The sequence below is a fragment of the Populus euphratica genome, unplaced genomic scaffold (genome assembly GCF_000495115.2).
Source record: "Populus euphratica unplaced genomic scaffold, PopEup_1.0 scaffold46.1, whole genome shotgun sequence".
Lineage (NCBI taxonomy): Eukaryota > Viridiplantae > Streptophyta > Magnoliopsida > Malpighiales > Salicaceae > Populus > Populus euphratica.
This window is the reverse complement of record NW_011499852.1, coordinates 521,773-544,983: the sequence shown is the minus strand read 5'-3', so window position 1 is coordinate 544,983 and position 23,211 is coordinate 521,773. Positions and strand designations below refer to the sequence as shown.

General features: G+C 31.3%; 2 protein-coding genes across 3 annotated transcripts; both read left to right on the top strand.

The window, feature by feature from the left end:
- The first annotated feature begins 3,873 nt into the window (after positions 1 to 3,873).
- On the top strand, positions 3,874 to 5,103 carry GAMMA-TIP (gamma tonoplast intrinsic protein). The gene is made up of 2 exons (XM_011020504.1): positions 3,874 to 4,372; positions 4,496 to 5,103. The coding sequence occupies exons 1-2, from the start codon at positions 3,989 to 3,991 to the stop codon at positions 4,868 to 4,870; spliced, it is 759 nt and encodes a 252-aa protein (XP_011018806.1). The 5' UTR covers positions 3,874 to 3,988; the 3' UTR covers positions 4,871 to 5,103.
- A 14,400-nt stretch (positions 5,104 to 19,503) lies between these two features.
- LOC105121733 (RING finger and CHY zinc finger domain-containing protein 1-like) lies at positions 19,504 to 22,851 on the top strand. Of its 2 annotated transcripts, XM_011020503.1 has the most exons (14): positions 19,504 to 19,566; positions 19,651 to 19,784; positions 19,917 to 19,996; positions 20,135 to 20,222; positions 20,303 to 20,362; positions 20,852 to 20,884; positions 20,972 to 21,049; positions 21,125 to 21,168; positions 21,275 to 21,315; positions 21,751 to 21,833; positions 21,935 to 22,026; positions 22,121 to 22,190; positions 22,276 to 22,317; positions 22,395 to 22,851. In XM_011020503.1, exons 3-14 carry the CDS (start codon positions 19,938 to 19,940, stop codon positions 22,545 to 22,547), a joined length of 843 nt encoding a protein of 280 aa, XP_011018805.1. In that variant the 5' UTR covers positions 19,504 to 19,566; positions 19,651 to 19,784; positions 19,917 to 19,937; the 3' UTR covers positions 22,548 to 22,851. The 2 variants fall into 2 exon arrangements, with proteins under 2 accessions (XP_011018805.1, XP_011018804.1); XM_011020502.1 differs by lacking the exon at positions 19,504 to 19,566 and having other exon boundaries at positions 19,586 to 19,784.
- Positions 22,852 to 23,211: the final 360 nt, after the last annotated feature.

The following is a 23,211-nucleotide window of genomic DNA, read 5'->3' as shown; positions in this document are numbered from 1 at the left end:
TGATGTCACCCGATAAGGCCCATGAAGTAATATAAATTAAAATAGAAATGCTACAATTATATCCCAATTATACGAGTGATATAATCATGGTAGCCAAATTCCGGTCCACACTATTTCAGTAAGTAATGAAAAGTTGGCAACGAACGTTAATTAAGGAGGAAATTAGGAGTCGATGTGAAGTGTAGAAAGAGTTATACAGAATACATATCCATCTTCTCAAATATGCAATTTGTGGGGTTGTTGTCACGTAAATTAACTTGAAGTTGTTGATCTTTGATGAACATTTTTTAATTTATTAGTTTACTGTTTACAAGTAAGCTAAGGCCTTGAATAATACCAACCACGACTTCCATTAGGAGCCACTAAAATATATTCCGTTGTAGTTATGGTAAGAGCCTATATATATATATATCCCGTGACAAGCAGCTGGAAGAGCCAACAAAACAAATTGAAAGAAAATGAGAGCTGATCAGCTCGACTAATTGTTTTTTTTTTCCCTTTGAATATCCCGTGATAGTTATGGTAAGAGAATTAGTTTTTTTTTTTTTTGTTTGAAAATCAACAAAGAAAGCATTTTACGGGGACCCTTTCTCATCATCTCGCAAAAAGAAATGCATGTATCCTCTAATGGTGTGGAAATTAGGATCAGAATGGAGTACTGGCCTTTTTACGTCTCGAATCTACATCACTCTCTGAGTTATCCTTGATAGTTTGATAAAAGAAAAAAGGAGAAGAATTAAAACCAAGAAAGGGTCGCATTCTGTTTGAAATGATCGATGAAATAGAGTTCTGCTTCCATTAGTGTATTTGCAGACACAGCAGTACGGTTCCGTGTCTTCCTTTTGCTGTGCTATATGCGGACGGATGTATTAACAGCACAGTCCATTCCAGTCTGAATTATATCAACACCAGCAATAATTCTCGTACGTGGATAATATAATTTTAATTAAAAAAAAAAGGCGATGAAGCTCGAGAGTATGAGATAATTGTCTAGGAATAAAAAAAAACACGACATCAATTATTAACTAGAGATCTAATCTGTTCGGACTAGTCTCCCCGTAATCTCTGTAATCGTACCTCTCTTATCCCAAGCTTTCCTATCATGAGTTGGTGTTCTACACAATTGCTGGGGCCTGTGGTTGGTTTTCTGTAGTTAGAAGAGTTTCCGAGCCCCTTCTTTCAAGATTAAATTGCATTATGGATGTTCTGCTTTCATTTAGGAATATATCCATATATGAAGTCTTGAAAGTCTCCTTTTCCTCTTGTCACTTCACCTCTTTCACAATAAATGTTTGAATCCATTATATATAAATTAGAAAAAAGAAAAGAAAAACATTATGGATGTGAAATCAGCATCTTATTCGACAGGATCACTTAAAGATATTATAATTTAGTGTTTTGGATGGGGGGGGGGGTACTTAGTTTAATATTGAAAATATTGAGAACACCAAATTACCCGTAATTGAACACATTGCAAAAGTTGTGGTGGTGATGCAACCAACAACCCTATTGATATATTGTTTTAGGGTTTCTGAGTTTTGATGGCTTAGTTGGAGTAGAATAATTCCTAATCATGGATTAGGCCAACGAAGCAATGCGGCAACAAATATTAAAGCAGTAGTAACCCTACCCATATAGACAGCTTGAGAATTATATAAAAATCATGACCAACGACTCGTTCTGGTGGCCATGATCATCGATCATATCTAATCGATCTTTTGTGCCTATCTCATTTGAGATTCCTTTATTTTATGTAAAAAACGTGATCAACGTCATGACAAGCTGACACTTAAACTATAAATTACATCACGTTCTTCCAATATCGTCTATCGGATATTTTTTTCCTTTTTCTTTTATATTCGAGAGGTACTTGTCTGCATATACGCTTTAGCCACCCTAGCTAAAGGCTACCCCCTCCGAAAAAATATATAAATAAAAGTGACTTTTGATGAAATATATATATATACATTTCAAATTTAAACCCATAAATAGATTATGAATTTTTGGATTTTTCCAACAAGTGCCCAAATTACTTGTTAAGGTTCATTAATTAGTTACATTTTGGAATTGAAATACTTGAACCTTTTTAGTTTCGATTGAGATTTATGCATTAAACATCTATTAGGATTGAATAAAAACACGAAAGGATATGTTAAATATATTATACATATCATCCACGCACCAATTTTTTCATATAATCCTGAACTCTAATATGTTAATATTTTCAATTTAAGAATATTTTTCATGAATAATGCTGTATAAATTTAATAATAAGACTGGATATTAAAAGGGGTGATTTTAATTATATATATTGTAGGGTAGAGATAATACATGGCGGATTGGAGATAACACTAGAAAAATCTCAAATTTATTATTAAATTTATTGATGATAATTTAAATTAACTAATTGAGAATTCTGATGTTATGAATGACTAAGGGAGCGTGTTTCATGATGTTAAAGTTGATATCACTAACAAGATTTTCAATTATTAATACTTTTTTTTTTATTTATGTGGGGTGTCTGGGCCAACTTGCGCGTACCACGACTAATCCCCACGACCCACTAAATACCCTGTAAACCCAGTAGGCATGTAAGGCACCGCGGAGATGACAGACGTGCATGCCAGAGCTCGAACCCAGGTGCAGCCTTCCACCACTAGGCCAAGCCCTGGAATGCTTTTGTTTGTAATAAGAAATAGGAATGTCATTAGATTCTAACTATTTAGTTGTCAGGCATCACAATGAAGCTTTCCAAGAACATACATTCAGAAATAATAAATATCGAGACGCAAAATAAATATAAAAAAGAAAAGAAAATAAAAGGAGGTTGCATGGAGACCACTATATGTATGATTTTTCAACATATCTGTAGTTTCTTCTTGATCCAACCACACATTTATCGACAAGTGGGAGATGTTTCATTATTGCAATAAGGCTACACTATCATGCGTGCTCAATGGAAAATTTTCTAGGATTCCAAAACGAGTGGCTACACTACTTTTCAAGTCAGGACGATAACTCTATCTATCTTTATTCAAGTATATAAATTGAAGATGATACTTTACTTACCAAAAAAAAAAAAAAGATGATAATTTCATTACAATTATTGAATATTTAGGGATGTTTGTGAGTTTGGCCGTTAGTGCTTTTCAAAATGTTTTTGGCATGAAAATATTTTAAAATAATAAATTTTAAAATTTTAAAAATTATTTTTGATATCAATATATTAAAACAATCTAAAAATATAAAAAAAATATTAATTTAAAGTAAAATAATAAAAAAATTAATTTTTTTAATTTTTTTTATAAAACATAAAAAAAATTCTTAATATCCACAAAAATAATGAAGCAAAAGGACGGGAAAAAAACGAAAGTTACATTAAATTCTATTTATAGAAGTGTTCTTAGCTGTAACTCAGCACGAATATTAAGTTGAGTCTCTTTTATTTTTTATTTCAAAAGATAGATTTGAATTTGAGATAGCAATGTGAATACTCGTTGAGTTATAATTTATAAGATGATATATCGTTCTTTTTAGACACATCATTGATTTTAAAATAAATAAACAATAACTATATAATCATAAGAGAAGAAATATTTTTTTTATTAAGAGAAGAGGGTATTTTTGTTTTTCAATAAAATGATAAATTCTTCTGCAATCTGGTTGATTCATAATTTCAAGTGAATACTAATTAATTTGAATCCCTTTGAATGCTTTTATATACGAAAAACATGTGCTATATATATATATATATTCAATTCTAGAAAAGAAAAAAGAAAAAAAAAACATTTCACACCCTTAATTTCAACCGGAAACCGGATAAAACAGGTTAACCAAGACCAGTCTCTCAATATAAGTATGGCCACAAAGCTGGGAAGTAGAGACCAGTACTTGCACAGAGCACTCTCTAGCTAGCTACCACACCCAGTGTGAAGAAAAAAAACACAGAGCAATTTCCACCGTTTGTTCTTTGTTCAGACAACTAAATATGCCGATCAGAAACATCGCCGTAGGCCACTACCACGAGGCAACCCGGCCCGATGCCTTGAGGGCAGCCTTGGCTGAGTTCATCTCCACCCTTATTTTTGTCTTTGCCGGTGAAGGGTCCGGCATGGCCTTTGCCAAACTTACAGACGGTGCTGCCAACACACCCGCTGGACTTATCGCTGCAGCTATCGCCCATGCTTTCGCTCTTTTTGTTGCTGTGTCTGTCGGTGCCAACATCTCTGGTGGCCATGTCAACCCGGCTGTTACTTTCGGTGCTTTTATTGGTGGCAACATCACCCTCTTGCGGGGCATCCTTTACTGGATCGCTCAGCTCCTGGGTTCCACTGTCGCTTGCTTGCTTCTCAAGTTTACCACTGGTGGCCTGGTAAGTTTAGACAACTCTCTGTCCTGACCCTTTTTTTATTTGATGAAAACAGTTTTCAAGGTCGTTGTAACAGTTAAGATGAAGGAGTAACTAAATTTTGGGTTTTGACATGGCACAACGCAGGAAACCTCTGCTTTCGCTCTGTCCTCTGGGGTTAGTGTCTGGAACGCTTTCGTTCTCGAGATCGTGATGACCTTCGGACTTGTATACACAGTGTATGCCACAGCTGTCGATCCAAAGAAGGGTAACTTGGGGATCATAGCTCCAATTGCAATTGGTTTCATTGTTGGCGCTAACATTTTAGCTGGAGGTGCATTTGATGGAGCCTCAATGAACCCAGCTGTGTCATTCGGCCCTGCTTTGGTGAGCTGGACCTGGACCAACCACTGGGTCTACTGGGCAGGACCTTTGATTGGTGGTGGACTTGCCGGGCTCATTTATGAGTTCTTCTTCATTGGCTTCGGCAACCACGAGCAGTTGCCGACCGCTGACTACTAAACAAGTGGATGGCTAATATGTGCATGGGATGGTTTTAATTTCAGTGCCGCGGCTTTTTCTTTCCTTCTCTGTATTTATTTCTTAATTACGAGGGTATTTAATTTTCCTGTCTTTCATCTGTGATCGTTTCATCTCTCCCATCATCATCATCAGACCACGGTGTGATTTGTGTATTCGATCTTCTCCAGTTGTAAGATTTTATTTCCAGTCATCTTTCTTTCTCCCCTTTTCAATTTTCTTGGCCTTCCTTTTTTCAAAAAAGAAATTTTTCGGTGAGCGGTCATAAAGCCGGTAAGAAAAAAGGATTCACGTGGTTTCTAATATAAATAACACGCGGCGTTTTGTATCTTTCGTGTGCCCAAATATAAGATAATGTTATTTTCTTCTATGCTAAATGAAGAGGCACAGAAACAAAATTAAATAAAATGGAAAAGGGCATCTGCTTTTTAATAAAAGAGAGGTTATTAATTAATTAATTAATCTTATTGTGACTTGGGATGCTATGTTTTTGTTAATATGGTTAAGTAGTTAAATCCATGATTTTTTTTAAAAAATTATTTCTTTATTATAAAGTCAGCTTACCTTAAATAGCAAACAAGCAATGATTAAGTTGATTAAGTCTTCGTATCATTCCCTTCTCTCTTTCTAATGTGCACGCATGCTAGGTTTTGCATGGAGGGTGTTTGATTATGTTCGTTTTGATTTTAAAAGTAATTTTAGTTTGTAAATAAATTAAAATAATATTTATGAAAAATTATACTTTTAATATATATTTAAATTTTTTAAAATCTCTGTAGAATCGCTTTCCAGAACGGACACTATAAAGTCGCCATTTCCATGTGCATTGCAAAAGTGCAAGCTTGATCTAATAGCTGTTTCCAACTTCTACAAACAGAAGATGTTAAAACAAGGATAACTTCTACAGCACAAAAGCTAGAACAATAATAATTTTGAACTTTTCTTTTAGAAAAAGTATCGTGATCTTTTAAAAATTCGAAAACATTGGAGGAATTTCTTCAAATTTAAGTGAATATTGTAAAAAAAAGTCCCTTTTTTCATCCAAAAGAGTCTTCAATATTTTCGGATCATTCCCTTTTACTATTAACTCTATTTTATATTAGAAAAAAAATTATAATATTTTCGGATCATTCCATAGCTGCGTTCACTCATCGGAACAAGCAGTGCTGGAACCCCATCCCGGCTCGCCTAATGATTCCTTTTCCTCTTGATATAGACGGAAGCAGCAGAACACGTGAAGCTCTTGGGACCGTTTTCAGACCACGCCTCGATTACTTTTCACTCCGGTCCCAACTCTGTGTTCTGTCCTTTCCACTCTTTTTTGCTATTTGTTGGGATTCATTATCCGGTGGGAGGCTGAGAGGGCAGCCAACCGCACTGCTTTCTCGCAAATCATCCCATCACTTGATGATCTGCGGTCATGTTCTCCAAATCCTTTCCTACCCACCGTCGTGATTATTTCTTCTTTTAGCACCGGTGCATCGTGCACGCTGCATGCTTACTCGTAAAAGGGAAGCAATTAAATGTGGCTCGAGTCCCTTGTCCACGGCTACACTACAGGAGCAGCATGTGCCAGTTTTACCCTCTTTTCTTGAGCGGCGAAAGTGCCGGTGGTCGGTCAGAAAAAACTTTGCACGGTCTCATCAGCGATGATACCCGTGCTTGAGTGATATTTCAGATTTGCATTCTCATCCTCGAAATTAATTACAGAATTTCCGGATGAGAGCATCCGAGGAGACTGTGGAGGGAAGGAAGGGGAAATAATATCCGTGTCGTTGTCACTGTCTTTGAAGCTGATCATCAAAGGGGATTCATAGGACCCACCAATTGATACACCATATGGCAGTTCCGAATGAATGCACCTTTATTTACAAAGAGATGAAGATACTTTTTTCCGAGTTCCGTTGAAATTACTTTTTAAAATGTTAACTTTTTTAAAAATAATATAATTTTTTTAAATAAACACATAAAAATACAAAAAGAATAATATTTTTCTTTTCAAAATCTTTATCGAACCACAATCCTTACACTCTTGATTCAGTGAATTTCACCCAAGGATCGGACGGACAGTGACTTTCATTGTCTTTCACATGGGGCGGTGATCTCCATGGAAATAAGGACAAAAGCTTTGAAGGTGAACGCTTACTCAAACGTTCATCGTTAGCGTTTTTGTACTGGTCTGAGAAATACTTTTTAAAATATATTTGATGATAGGTGTATTTGAAAGCGTAGTTATAATTATTTATTAAAATAATTTTTATTTAAAAATATATTAAAATAATATTTTTATTTATTTTAAAAAAAATATTTTTTAAATAGCAAATCAAAATAATTTCAAAACATTAAAAAAATTTCAAATTTTTTAAAAATATTTTTAAAATACAAAAACAGGACATAATAATTTCTGGTTTTAGAAAATATTAATGGGTCCCGGATGACAACAATTTGTTATTGCCTTTTAATATTTTATAAGAATAGTATGATTATTCAATAATTTCTGGTTTTAGAAAATAAAAAATCATTTGCTTTCAAAGTTTAATGTAAAAAAATGAATTTGACATGTAAAAAAAGAATGAAATGCAAACACAATCTGTAGCAACAAGTAAAAAGCCTCTCAAGACTTTCAAAATATCAATCCAATACTAATATAGAACTTTAAAATGCCATTTAATAAAAAACCTCAAAACTAATAAAAAAATTATAAAATAGCATAACAATTAAATACTGATTTTTTTAGGTGAATAGTATAATGAATAATAAATAAATAGTGATTTGTTTCTAAATGAATGAAGTATAAATAGTAAAGCACTACCTTCTCTTATTTTTAAAAATTGTTAATTGTTAATTCATGGGAAAAGATATTTAATTTACGTTCAAACAAGACGTAAAGTCTTCCAATAACTGGAACTATAATGATCAAAGAAATAATAATAGGGTTTCAAGTAATAAATTATCAAAATAAGTTATATAAAATAAATTATACAATTGCAAAATAGAATTGTAAAAAAAGATGATAGAAATAAAAAAAATCATATTAAAATTATGCGCAGAGGAACATGCATACCAAAAAATTATAACGAGGGGAGCTATCATTAAATACTATTATAAGGCCAAAAAAACCACTTCTCTCTTATAAATTCAGTATGTAAACTGATCTTAATTGTCAGGTTTTAATAAGAAAACTCTAATTAAGCAATTTATAAAATAAGAAAAATATAAAAACAAAAACAAACCTAGCACTATAAACCCATCCTAAATATTGAATTTTCACATATAAATATACTTACAATAAGTGGCGGAGTCATGTAAGGGTAAGAGGGGTATAATCAATATATATAGCATATTTTACTCTCTTTTTTCATTAATTAACCAAGAGTTTTTTTCAGAAGGGTAAATTTTCTTCATTTTTTTACTTGTTTTATTGTTTAATTTTAGTTTTAATTTTTTATAATTAGTTATTAAAAATATTAGAATTTATGATAATTTATGGGTTTGTTAAATTAATATGTATATGGGTAATATTATATACATATAAATATGAATTGAAATGGATTTTGATGAATTGATAAGTATTTTTATATGAATTTCACATTGAAAATGAATGGTAATGAATTTATTAGTAATTAAAAAATAAAGTATACTACAACTTAAAACATTAAAGATACAACATATAAATAAAAAATATGTTTAACTTACCTATAAAAAATAATAAATCAACAATAATAACATCAATTTATAATGATAATCCTTTTAAGTTATGATTTTAGCTAATCTTTATTATATATCAATATAGAATTGTTGCCAAGAACTTCACTAGTTCTTGAAAAATTAAAAAAACATAGGTATTAAACCCATCCTAAACTAAAAATAGAAGAATAGCAGTTTAATTGTATATATTGAGAAAAATATCTTCAATAAGGTTGATAATAAAGTTATTATAAAACAATTTTAAAATATAAAAACTCGAAAAGAATAATTATAACGTAAATTTTTTTATTTTAAAAGTATTCTTAAATTAATTTTATTTGTAGTGAGTTAGTATATATACTTTAAATTGATTTCTCAATTTTACAATAATTTTTAATTTTTAATTTTTATCATTCTCGTTTTATAACTTTGTATTTATTCATTAACACTTTAATAACAGATTTCGAATTGGAATCAGGTCGGTGGAATAACAATTGCATAAAATGCAATAAAAAGGTTAGAGAGATGTTGACAAACAGCTTGTTTCTGGTACGCATGGCTACCTTACAAGTTTTCCAACTCCATGGTAATTAATAAACACTGCTTTCTAATTTTTAAAAAGAAAAAAAGATTATACTTATCACATGACAGGCTACTCTTATTAAAGAAACACAGGAAGCCTCTCTAGAATAATACACTCCTCACTCAACCACCTTTGAGCCATGAACAATATAGTCCCAGCCAAAATCCCAAAACAAAATTAACCTTACGATGATGTTAAAAAATCTAGAAACATAAAAATAAAATATTATTTAGTGATTGGGATAATAGCTGATTTATATATTAAATATCTGAATTTCATTTCAATTTAGAAAAATTTAAATCTATTAAGTTTGGTATTGTAGTAGTTTTTATGGTTATAGTTTAAAAAAAATTCTCTTATAAAATATATTTTTAGTTGATGTTGATTTAATATTTATATATATTTAGTTAAAATTATAGTTAAAATTACGGTTGAACAAAAAGTAATTTAATGTGTTTGGTTAAAAATGTTTTTGAAATTAAGGTTATAAAATAATTAAAAAAGACATATATATTAATATTGATGGTTTTTAATGCAAATGCTATATCATCAAGTGATCTCCGTCTAATTTATGTAGTGTCATTAAATATTATTAAACACTAGTTTTTTTGAATAAAATATAATTAAAAATAAAAATAAAAATCAAGATTGGATTTTTTTACTGGGTCGAACCCAGTTCAATACATTTAGCTTTGGACCAGACCAGATCTAACCGGAATAGTGAAAAGTGTCTCCACTGTTCACGTGAAAACACTAGTTTTTAAAATAAAATATAATTAAAAATAAAAATAACAACTGAATTTTTTTTACTGGGCCATATCCAGTTCAATATATTTAACTTTGAACTGGATCCGGTCTGGCCTGAAAAATTTAAAGATTTAAAAACCAAAATCATGGTACAAAAAATAATATATAATTATAGTAGAGCTGGAAGGGAATAAAGATGGAGATCAAATACATTAAACAAAAGATGAAAACAAAATCCAGAGATAAGATGGGAAGGCAAGCCAGAGTTATAAATCATTCGAGATTTAAGATTGGCAAGGATTAATAAATAAAAAAGAAAAATATAATATAGCTTGACAAAAATATATGGAATGTCAGTTAAAAGATATAATGATAAGGCCCACGCATTAAACAGATAAAGAGAGAGGTTGCATTACAGGAACGCAATTAGTAGCATGCAGTTTTAGCTTCAACAAAATAGCATTTTCAATGCAAATAATGGTAAGGTCCATACATAAAAATCACAGATGATTTTATAACCAAACTATATGTTGCAATTGTTACATAATAAACACTACCGCCAACAGTTAACCAAACGAGCTCTAAATGATCTTGAATACCTACAAAAAAAATAATTCAATTGAAGGAACTTTAAGATCTTCTGATGGTAAAATTAGTATCTTATAAAATATCAAAGTAGTAAAGAGTTTAAGATCATGAACTTGAAACATTTATTATAAAACTCGTATGGTGTATTTATAGCCTATAAAAAAAGGACTTACAGGGTAATTACCCTGATAATATTGAATGAGGGATACATATCTCTTATCTAATAAGAATATGATGGGTTCATAAAGGATTTTAAAAACCTAAAAAAGTATAGAGAGATTTAGAGTTCAAAACATCAAATATAGCTAAGTCTATAAAGGCTTAATTCTTCCTCGATGTTTAGACTCATGGGAGGTTGGTTACTTAGACATGTAATGAGAAAATGATAATTATCTTGGACTTGGCTTACTACTAAGTCCAAACGCCTTGGATCTAGCAAACGTGCCAGACCCATGCTATCTTGGGCTTGGCACATTGTCATGCCCAAGCATTTTGGACTTGGCTAACAGTAAAGTACAAACGTATCAACTTTAGCATGCGTGTCATACTCACACTACCTTTAACTTGGCGAACTGCTAAGTCTAAGTGTATTGAGTTTCGCATGCATGTCAAACCTACACCACTTTACTTGACGTATTGCCAAGTATAAACGTTTTGAACTTGATTAATTGCTAAGTCCAAATGCATCAGGTTTGACATGTATCCCAAACCTATGCCTACTCAGCCAAGTCCAAGAGTATTGTGTCTGACAGGCATACCAGACCCATGCCACCTTAAACTTGTTGCACTACTTAGTCCAAATATCGGGTGTATCGTGTCTGGTATTTATGTTAGACTTATACATTTATAAAAGTAAATAAATAAAATTGACTCATCACCTTCCCATCAGAATTTAAAACAAGGCATTTCTTTCAAAGAAAAGTTCATTTATTTTCATTTAATTTGCTATCATCCAATTTAACTATACCTTATTAAATTAACATTGTTCCTCTGTAGTTAGCCCACTATCCTTCTTTTTGCTTAATAGTGTCTCTTTTTTTTCCCTATTCAGGTATGTGGCATTAATGATCAAACAAAGAATGCCTATCAACTTTGGTTCTGAGTATCATTTAGCATTATCTATCCACTACGAACATCTTATTTTATTTATTTATTTTTAGTATATCTTATCAGCTTATATTATAAAACTTGTATGATATAGATATAGAAGAAGATAACAAAATTTATCCAAAAAAATATCTTAAATGACGTAGGTTATCATACTAATAAAGCAATCAAGATTTTGCATAATCAACATCCAAAAATCTATAGATTTTTAGCATCTGCTCTTATTTTTTATGCAAACTTACTAACTAACCTTGAACTCAGTTCTTATACATTATTTCAAGATTAACTTTGTGCATTGATTTTCTAGTATATTGTACAACGGTAATGCTTTATACTTATACTGCTGAATTCTATTTAGGTTTAATTAATTATATGATATCTATTATTTGTGAGAACAAAGTCATGGTATTTTAGTTATTTTTATTTTTTATTTTTTTGTAGTGGTTATTATTACAGCACTTATAAATTGTTTTTTGTTTTGTTTTTCAAAAGAAAAAAGAAAAAAATAGAGCGTACTTTTATAATCTTTGTCACCAAATAGACCACACGGTTGAATAGCCAAAAGTTGAAAGCCGAGTGAGCCCCAAACTACAAGTTATGTCATGCCACCACCAAAATTCACAACGTAAAAACACCCCTTTATGCTAAAAGATATTTTGGACAAGATTCAATTCACTTATTGACACGTGCATGCAGACAGAGCTGTGTCCTAGGGAAGTAACCAGGAAGAAATCCCATCTTGAAAAAGATATTTTATTATTTTTCATAGCTAACTTATCCCTTTCACTCATCTCAACTCTTGTGTTGCTTGCCAGTTAACCTATACCCATTTCTCTTTTGAAAAATTATTTTTTAAAAAAAATTATTTTTTATAGAAAATAAACTTTTTTTAAAAAAATTATTTTTTGATGTTTGATTATACAATAAAAAATAAATTGAAAAATATTTTTTAGTGGTTGAGTATGTATGAAAAATAAACTAAAGAATAATTTATTAATAATTTTTTTTATAAAGGTTTTGAAAGAGAATGAAATTGAAAAAAAATTATAAATAATTATAAATAAAATAAATAACAAAAAAATACTCTTAAATATTTTTAAGATAAATGGATGAAAAATATGTTTTATTAATGAATTTAATAATAAATAAATTTAAAATATTAAAAAATAACTTTTAAAAAATTATTTTTCATGTCATTATAATTAACTATCAAGTTCTAAGTCTTGGTGACAAGCCGTTGTTGTTGATGTTGAACTTGGGCTCCAACCTCAGCTTTCAACTATTAAGAATGTTTTGGTGTTTTGCTAAAAAATAATATAAGAGAATGGGAGAATGTTTTGTGTATTATAAACATATCTGAAAACTATATATATAGCCTTTCACAGAGGTTGAAATAGAAGATAAATCAAAACAGAATGACAGAATCCTAAACAATAGTAATTATTCAAACTAGAAATCAACCAAGTCCTAAAAACTTAATCAATTAGAAACATACTCTAACATCCTTTTTTAAATTATGTGCTAATAAAAGCACTTAGTTTACACCTTGAAACTTAGTTTATGCTTGAAAATATGCAGATCTTCATCAAACTTCTTAACTTTCTGAACATGTCCAGTTTTAAAGGTTTGGTCATTATGTCTGCTATTTGCTCTTATATATTATAGTAAACCATCTTAACAATACCATCTTTAGTGAGCTCATGAAGGAAATGGAACCTGATGTTTATAAGTTTGCTTCGGCTATATAGAACAAGATTCTTTGACAACTTAATAGTTGAATAATTGTCATAGTAAATAGTTGTGTTATCTCTTTGAAATAGATTGAAACTTGTCATAATTCTTCTCATCCAAATCATTTGATAAGCACATGAAGCCGCAGCTATAAATTCAGCTTCAGTGGTGGACAATGTAGCTATTAGTTGCTTCTTAGATGACTAAGACATTGCCCTTGAATTGAGCATAAACACATAGCCTAAAGTATTTATTCTATCATTCAAATCCTTGGCATAATCACTATCGGTGTAAGCAATTAATTTGTCTTCTCCTCTTCTGCTATAAAGTATTCCAAAATCATAAGTTCCCTTCAAATATCTCAACACTCTCTTGACTGCTTTAAAATGAAGTTCTATAAGGTAATTTATATATCTAGTTAGTAGACTTACTACAAACATATTATCAAGTCAAGTGGTAGTCAAATACATTAAACTACTTATAATTTACTTATAGTGGCTGCAATCTAATTTTAGTCCAGTTGTATCTTATATAAATTTAAATTCGGGTACAGTTGGATTGAGCACATGATTGCACTAATCCATATCAATTCTCTGAACACCTCATACACATACTTTCTTTGATGAATGAAAATACCTTCATGTTCTTGCAAAACTTTTATACCCAAAAAATACCACATTCTTTCTAGGTCAGTCATATCAAACTCATGCATAATGGATTTCTTAAAATCAATAAACATGCGTTTATCATTGCCATTAAAGATTAAATCATCTATATAGAGGCAAACAATTAAAATTTTACCTCCTTTATTTACTTTGATGAATAAGTTATGCTTATATGGACACTTTTTAAAACCTTCCCTCATAAAATAGAACTTAATACGACTGTACCATGCTTGGAGAGACTGTTTCAAACCATGCAATGCCTTTTTTAATTTGTATACTTTGTGCTTGTTGCCTTTCTTCATATAGCTTGGAGGTTGCTCAACAAAAACATCTTTAAAAAGATCTCAATGTAAAAATGTTGACTTAATATCAAGCTGAAAAATTATCCACTACTTTTGGGTTGCTAAAGAGATTACTAATAGAACTGTATCCATACATGCTACCAGTGCAAACACTTTAGTATAATCAATTCCATGCTTTTAGGTATAGTGATTAGTACTTAAAAGTGCATTTTTATCATGGTTTTATATTATCATTTTGCACTTGAAGTATCAATAACTCCTTAACTAAAGCATGTTTTATAATAATATATCTAATAATATAAGATACCTTTAATTTATGGTAAATGTTCATTTTAAATACAAGTCTATCACATAAATGAAAGGATTGATTGATGACTTTAAGAACTTAAATTGCAAGGGCAAAAAGATGACCAAAATTAGAAAAGAGATGTCGGTGCAATCCAAACCGGAACATTGTTCGGTAATTGGGTCATATATGGAGTTATAGATCTCAGATTTAGGTATACTTTATATGGATGGAAAGGTAATACATAGGCCTACAACTTTCATATGGAGCCCAAAATCTAAAAAGACCATTTTCAAGTCCAAATTATTGCAACAACAAAGAAGCCCGAAGCTGTCCTCTAGCCCGAGCACTGTTCCGTATTTTGGCCATATCTGGAGTTTTAGAAGTCCAAATGAGCTGAACTTTTTACACAAGAAATATGAGATAATTTCCTACAACTTTCATGTTTTCAAGTGGCTCTAATTTTGACGTTATCAATGACGTTTTGGGCAGACAAGAGAAGATAAGGATTGTCACCAAGTCAAGAGTTGGCTACCCACTCATCAATTAGTCATCAAATCAATAGTTCCCAATTTTGGCCTATAAAAGGAGGCATTTGCCATGCATTTAGGCATCTTGGTCTCTAGATCAAGATCATGCTCTTCCTTTCTCTCTTTATATTTTTTGTATTGCTTATTCTTTGCTTTCATTAATATAAAGTTTATGGCTTTCATTTCCTTTCATTTTCTTAGTTAACTTTTATCTTATTTATGTTTTTATTTTGTTTATTTATTTTTCTTTCTTTCATTATGTCTAGCTAAGTTTATTATGTTAAGGTGAAAAGGCTACACTAATGGTGTAAAAATAAGTATAGTGTAAACTTAATATGGACTTTAATGTTTGATACTAACATGTTTTGTACTTGTTATCTTGTTCACTCTTTAATACTTTGCTTGTTAAATGACTAATCTTGATTTATGTTGTATAACACTTGGTACAACAAATGCTTGGCACTTTCATAGCCCATACTGTATGGTATAACCGAAACCTGAGCTATGAAAGGAACTTGATTTGTTGTTAGCATAAGTTATAATCATGAATGCTTGACGAGATTTACAAGTACTAGCATTAATCGAATAAGATGACTAATGTAATCATGTTAACAATCTATAATCTGATTGGAACCTCCTTTGTGTGTGGTTTCCAATTGAATAATAAGAGTTTATACTATACTTGTTTGACATACCATTAGTGAAACCTCTAACCTTGACATTTGTTATTATTATTGTTTAATCCTTACATTAATTTTCCATCTCCAAGTTCTCATCATCTTCTTCTTCTTCTTCTTCTCTTTCTTTATTATTATTATTATTATTATTCTTACTACTACTACTACTACTATTATTATTATTATTGTTATTATTATTATTATTATTATTATTATAGTTATTATTGTTATTGTCATTGTTGTTATTATTGTTATTACTATTATTATTATTGTTGTTGTTGTACTATTGTCGTTTATAATTTGTACAATTAACCTCCCTGTGGTTCGACCCCGGTCTTACCGGGTTATTTATTACTTCGACACTCCTGCACTTGGGAGAAGACATCAATCTTTTAGTCGTGTCATATAGCCTTTTACAACTAATCAGGCTTTGTATTTGTCTATCTCATCATTCTTGTTGAACTTTGTCTTGTGCACCCATTTTACCCCAACCTTTTTAGCACCAATAAGCAAATATGTTAACTTTCAAGTGTCATTTCATTCAATTGCATCTATTTTTGCATCCATGACTATTCTCCATTTTGCATCTTTCATAGTTTCATAAAAACACACACGATCAGTGGATGCAGTAAACATAACCATATAAAACTCCTCATATAATTCTTCCCCACTAACATAGTCCTTCATCCACAAAGGTTTTCTATGCTCATTTTCGAGTTTGTTACGTGTATTTTTACTGTTGCTTGGACTTATAGAAATTGTATTGTTATGTATATTTAAAGAGTTGTTGTAGTGGCTTTCAGTGGTGCTCATTTTTGGATTAGCATGTTGATTAAACCTTACTTTTGGATCAGTATGTTGATCATTGTTTCCATTGTCTGGCCTGTCATCAGTTGTAAAATATTCTTTATCTTCATCTTTATTTTTCCATTCTAAAATAATAGTATCAGCTGTTTCTAAACTCTCACTCCAATCCCAATTATTTTTTTCGTCAAATACCACATCTTTGCTCACTATAATTTTCTATGAGATGGGATCATATAGGCGATGTGCATTTGATTATTTACTGATGCCAAGTAGGACACATTTTACACACTTTTATGATCAGGCTTGCTTCTTTTATAGTCAGGGACATGAGTGTGTGTTATGCAATGAAAGACTTTAAAATGATGAACTGGCAGTTTGATGTTACTTTAAGCTTATTCTGGAGTCTTGTTTTTAACTATAAATTTCGGACATATGTTCAAAATATGAACAGTCTAATTTACAGCTTCTGACCAAAATCTCTTTGGTATCTTCTTTGTTAACAGCGTACTTTGAATCATGTTCATGATGGTTTAATTTTTCCTTTCTGAGACTCTATTTTGCTGAGGAGAGTAGGCAGCTATAAGTTGACGATGTATGCTATGCTTGTTGAAAAAATATACAATTTTTTGTGAGATGAATTCACCTCCACAATCAGTACAAAGGCTATGCATACATAAACCAGTCTTCTTTTCAACATGATTCTTAAAGAGTTTGAAAGTAGTAAAGACTTTAGATTTTATGATAAGAAAATAAGCCCAAACTTTACAACTATAATCATCAATAAATATGATTACGTATCTCTTATTGTTGCTTAAAATAGGAGTAATGGGACCATAAATGTCAGTATATATGAGTTAAAGAACTTGGGTAGCTCTCTATGTAGATTTTTTTAAAAAAATAATTCCTGTTGTTTTCTAATCAAACAATCTTCATACACTTTTGTTGATGCATTTAAATTTGACAGTTTGCTCACTGTCTTTTTTTTTTTATTAAAGAAGATTCAATCTCGTGAAACTAAGGTGTCCATATCTATTATGCCAAAGCATAACATTCTCTTCTGATGAAGATTTAAAACAAACCCGCTCCCTAAACTCCTTAGACTGTACCTAAGCAAACAATTTGAACATTCTATTTGAAGACATGGTTATCTACATAATCAAACCTCTTTTATAATGATATATCTTGCATGTTTCTTGCTGAATAAGAATAGCAAGACCTTTTTCAACTAGTTACCCCATTTTCAATAAACTGTTTTTCAAACCTGAAATGTAGAAAATATTTGTAATGATTTGTACAAAATCATTAACAAATATTCTAATATTCTTTTCCAGTAACAAGCATTTTTTAATTATCTCCCAGCTCTACTGTCTCTCTAAAAGTGTCATCAAAATAAAATAAAATAAAATCATTTTTACCACACATGTGATTGCTATATCCAGAGTTAAGAAACCATAACTCCTTCATGGTTGTTGCCTTTTCATTTACATATGCCATTAATAACATTTCTTCTCCTTTTTCTGCATAGTTTGCCACCCCTTCAATCTTCTTTTTTGGATACTCATATGCAAAATTTCTTAGTTTATGATGGCTATAACATTTAATAATGGATTTGTCAAGATAATGTCTTACACCTCTTCTGCCTCTGCCTTTACTTGATCCTCAAACACCCTGACCACCTCCTTGCTAACCTGATAATTCTCTTGTTGTAACCTTCAATGTATGCTCCTCTATGATATAAGCATTTATATGTTATTCATGAACCACCAAACTACTTTGCAATTCATCTATAAAAATTACATCAAGATCTTTTGATTCTTTGATAGAACAATCTATGTAATCAAATTTAAAAGTCATGGATAACAAGATTTTTTTAATGATTGTTAAATCAATTAAATTCTTCTCACCATTTAACCTTATTTGGTTTACAACAGTCATAATACAAGCAAAACATGAAGTTATAGACTCATCTACCTTCATGTTTAACATCTTGAACTCTTTTTAAAGAGGTTGTTATTGTGTACGTTGCACTCGTGTTATACCTTGATACTTCATTTTCAAGGAATCCTAATGCTCTTGGTAGAATCCTTGTTTAAAATCATCTTTAAAATTGAACGATCAATACTTTGGAAGAGATAATTCTTCACCTTAAGATCCTTCAATTTTGCATCTTCAATTACCTTCATCTGGGCTGGAGTAGGTTGGACTCCTCCAATCACGGTTGGAATTATTTCCTCAATTAAACTCCAGTATTCCTTTGAACGAAGAAAATTCTTCGTGAGCATATACCAATGATCATAGTGTCCGTCATAAAATCTCTTTTTGTTGACATCTCTGATGTTATAACCAGGCTCTGATATCAAAATATTAAAAATATTTTAGTGTTTCGCTGAGAAATAATACAAGAAAATGAGAGAATGTTTTGTGTATTATTAATATATATGAAAACCACACATATAGCCTTTTACAAGGATTGAAACTAAAGCTAAATTAAAATAGAATAACAAAATCCTAAATAATATTAATTATTAAAGCTAGAAATCAGTTAAGTCCTAAAGACTTGATTAACCGGAACAAACTCTAACATCGACCGACCTTAATTTACCTTTGGTGCATTCTATTTCTTAATTAAAACTATATTAAAATAATTATTTTAATTTTTAATATAAATACATTAAAATATTTAAAAATATCTAAGAATATTTTTTTAATTAAAATAATATTTTAATTTTGATATAAATATATCAAAAACATCAAAAAAAAAATATAAGAAATGTTAATTTGAAAAGCTTATTATAACAGGAAAAAACATCGAAAATAAATCTAGTCTGCAATAATACGACGCCGTTTACTGGCATGGCGTCATGAAAGTTAAAAAGTGATCTCGCTCTTAAGTAATAATTGCGAAGTTTAATTAGATTTCGGGGTGGCCGACAGACGCTGTCGTGTGGCGTCATCAAATCGGAAATGGGTTAGTCTATGGAGTAATGTGTAATTTTTCTCTTGGAAACGGTGGCCTGATATTTTTTCTTTGGTGACTGCCTTTTACCTGTAGGTTTCCCTTCTTCATTCCTCGTGTGCAGGGGAGGGGCAGGGGTGGTGGTGTTCTTTTGAGTTTTGCGTTGCCTTCGCTTTTGGGCTAGATCACCACTTCACCCCCATTGGAAAGAAAAGCTGATTCTTTTCTTGGTCTGTCTTTTCTGTCAGCTGGTTCAGGAATGTTGCTTTTATAATTATATTAATGTAACTGTTACTATGATGAATTACAGTCAGTTCTTCGAGGGAAGTTGAGGGTTTTTTTTTTTTAATAAAAAATTTCAGGTAATTAAACTGGAGCTCAGGATGTCAAGTTTTCCTGGTGAACACAAGTCTCCAGTGGATCTGGGATATGGTAATTTCGGGTATGCTTCCATTTTATATATAAAGAAAGCTTTTTTACTCTTGTTTATTGCGCCCCCCCACCCTTTCTCTTGGTTCTGGTTTTGTTTTTGAATTGAAAATTTTCTTCTTTTTGTTTGATAAATAAAAATAAAACAAAGGTGCACCCACTATAGAAGAAGATGTAAGATAAGAGCACCCTGTTGCAACGAGATATTCGATTGCAGGCATTGTCATAATGAATCAAAGGTTCTATCCTTTTTCTTTTTTTTTTGTAAAAAGAAATGCTTTTTAAAGCTCCCAATCAATATAATGTTTTTTATGAATAGGATTCTATGGAAGTTAATCCCATTGATCGTCATGACATTCCTCGTCACGAATTAAAAAGGGTCAGTTGCTGTATCTCTCACTTCTGTTTAACTTTTTTGTTTTGTGTAATCAAATAAGGCATAAAGGTAGATCGTGTGCTGGTGTATTACCTTTTCAATATTTTTAAAATGAAAATAAGTTTTAACGTAATTAGGAAATAAAATGCAGGTGCCTTTTATGATCATTGTTTCGTAAGTATAATTTTCTGGGGCCAAGGTCGACATTGATATCATCTCATACAATTGCTTTCTTTTCTGCTTTTAAAATGATGTTTTAATGTTTCATTTCACACAAAAAAAAAAAATCATGGAATTGTGGGTACCATTAAAAGATCCAAACACGTGTTTTTTTGGGTAAGGTTCAGCATCTTATCTTTTATTTCTATATCTGCTAATAGGCATATTACATGATGCTTCAGTTCTTCCTATTTGTTGATTTTTTTTTTTCAATTTGCTAAAAGGAAAAAGAAGTACTGATTTAGTTTTTCCTATATGATTATTGTGTTGCAGGTCATATGTTCTTTGTGTGACACAGAACAAGAAGTGAGTCTCTGACTGACAAACTGATGGGAGTGACAATAATATGAAGATTTATCAATGGGTTTTGATTTTTCTTGAATATCTTGCCAGGTTCAACAACAATGCTTTCATTGTGGGGTGTGCATGGGGAAGTACTTTTGCTCCAAATGCAAGTTCTTCGATGACGATGTATGCCTCTTCAAACTCTGAAGTAAATATATTAGCTGTAATCCTGCTTAACAAACGAACTGTTTGTTTTGCTAGATTTCAAAGCAGCAGTACCATTGCAATGAATGTGGCATCTGCAGGTTTGTCCCTCACACAGTTACTTGTTTTACCATGCACTGTCTCATTACCTGGACATTTCTGTTTTTTACACTTGTAGTGTGATTAATTGTTGTTTTGGTATTGCAGAACTGGAGGAAAGGAGAATTTCTTTCACTGTAATAGATGCGGTAAGATATCAACGTGTCAGGAATGCTTTCCATCAATTTATTTTTTTAAATCATCTCTTTTATTTAAAATTGTTTTCTTGAATTGCTTTTGTATCTGTAATCCATAAGTTATTCAAATGTTAGTTGAATTTTTTCCTTGAACCAAAATGGAGAAACTTTAACTTTGATTATTTATTAACTTAAGTTTAAGAAATGAAGGGAATATCTAAAGAGAGGAATTTAATGTAACATATTCATCAAAAAAAAGAAAAAAAGTTGCATGGTTGATGAAAATATCTATATAATTGAAAGCGTTTTGCCAATAAAATCTTTTTCATTTTGACTATTACTCTAAATCATGCTGAAATTACAAAGAAACTCTTATGTACTTGAGAAATTCCTTTGTCGGCTCTTCTTCATTTACTTGTCTGTTGAGTGGCCTTGTTTCTATTTTAGGATGCTGCTATTCAACATCATTGAAGGATTCACACAATTGCGTGGAAAGAGCAATGCACCATAATTGCCCTGTTTGCTTTGAGGTAAACGTGCACACCGAAAGAGAAATGCAAAAAATTATCATCATGCAAACCCTGATTTATCTGCATCTGATTCGCTAACTTATTTGATTTTCTTTGCGCAGTTTCTCTTTGAGACCACAAAAGGCATTACTGTCTTGCCTTGTGGGCACACCATTCATTTGGAATGTGTTAAAGAGATGCAGCAGCATTTTCAGTAAGTTTTTGGTAATTATAGGGTGGTGTTCGTTTTTGTGCTAGTTATTGCCAACTGTAGGACTGTAGTCTTTATATTTGGGATGCTGTGGCAGGTATGCCTGCCCTGTTTGCTCAAAATCATATTGTGACATGTCTCGCGTGTGGAAAAAACTCGATCAACAGGTATGCCTACTACATTATGATATGATTTTACCTAATGAAGTAGTGGTTTATTAACTTCCCAATTTTTTTTCTAAATCACATTCAGGTAGCGTTGACTCCCATGCCTCAAATGTATCTGAATAAAATGGTATGTGTGAGAAAATGATATGTGTTTGTACTAATTAACAATTGTCAGGGTATAATTCTTTGAATATTCTGGTTTAGGTTTGGATTCTTTGTAATGACTGTGGGGAAACATCTAAAGTAAACTTCCATATTGTAGCACACAAGTGCCTAAAATGCAATTCATACAATACGAAGCAGACACGTGGAGGACCTCCCCCCTGCTCTTCAAGTATCGAAGAGATAAAGAGATGACCAGCTTCTCATTAATGTCTGTAATTAAAGACGACTCGAGTTATTAGAATAGTAAATGGAGTGGGGATGTTTTGCTTGAGGCCATGCAGGAAGGGGTATTATTCTCTTATTCACTAATGCCTGTACTTTTACCACTTGTGATGCTGAGCTAATTAATAATGTTTTTAAAGGATCCATAGGTGAGAATATTCATTGTTAACTTAAAAATTAGGCTCCCTTTCAGCGGGCAATACGTTCACTTCAAATGGTGGTTCAATAAAACTGAATATTAGAATGATTATTAATGCATTGCAGTAACCCTCACTAATCGAATTTTCTTATTTCCTCTAAAAGGATCCTATTGGCTGTGGCTGGTTTTCTATTGCATTCTGTTGAACTACCTCGCATGTTTACCATTCATAAAATTGTAGTGCAATGACAGTCGCTGTTGGTTGTCTTTGTGAGGGAGCTATTACATTTCATATACACATATATGGTTTCTGCTGAAGTCAGTAAAAAATTCGGATTTCATTTGTGCTTCCACTGCTGATTCTTGGGACAAAGCGTTTGGGCTGGTGGTTCCACACTCTTGCAAAAACAAATCCCTTATCAAGGTAGAAAATCATCTTTATGTTTAAGAAGAAAGAGTGCATGTAAGAGGGAATAATGCATATAGAAGGGGACA

Bases quoted from the DNA above. Each gene is read 5' to 3' on its own strand.
- GAMMA-TIP (XM_011020504.1), top strand. From the start codon at position 3,989: ATGCCGATCAGAAACATCGCCGTAGGCCACTACCACGAGGCAACCCGG. The intron at 4,373-4,495 runs GTAAGTTTAGAC...GGCACAACGCAG, and splicing joins AGTTTACCACTGGTGGCCTG to GAAACCTCTGCTTTCGCTCT.
- LOC105121733 (XM_011020503.1), top strand. From the start codon at position 19,938: ATGTCAAGTTTTCCTGGTGAACACAAGTCTCCAGTGGATCTGGGATAT. The intron at 20,223-20,302 runs GTTCTATCCTTT...TTTTATGAATAG, and splicing joins ATTGTCATAATGAATCAAAG to GATTCTATGGAAGTTAATCC. The intron at 20,885-20,971 runs GTGAGTCTCTGA...ATATCTTGCCAG, and splicing joins TGTGTGACACAGAACAAGAA to GTTCAACAACAATGCTTTCA.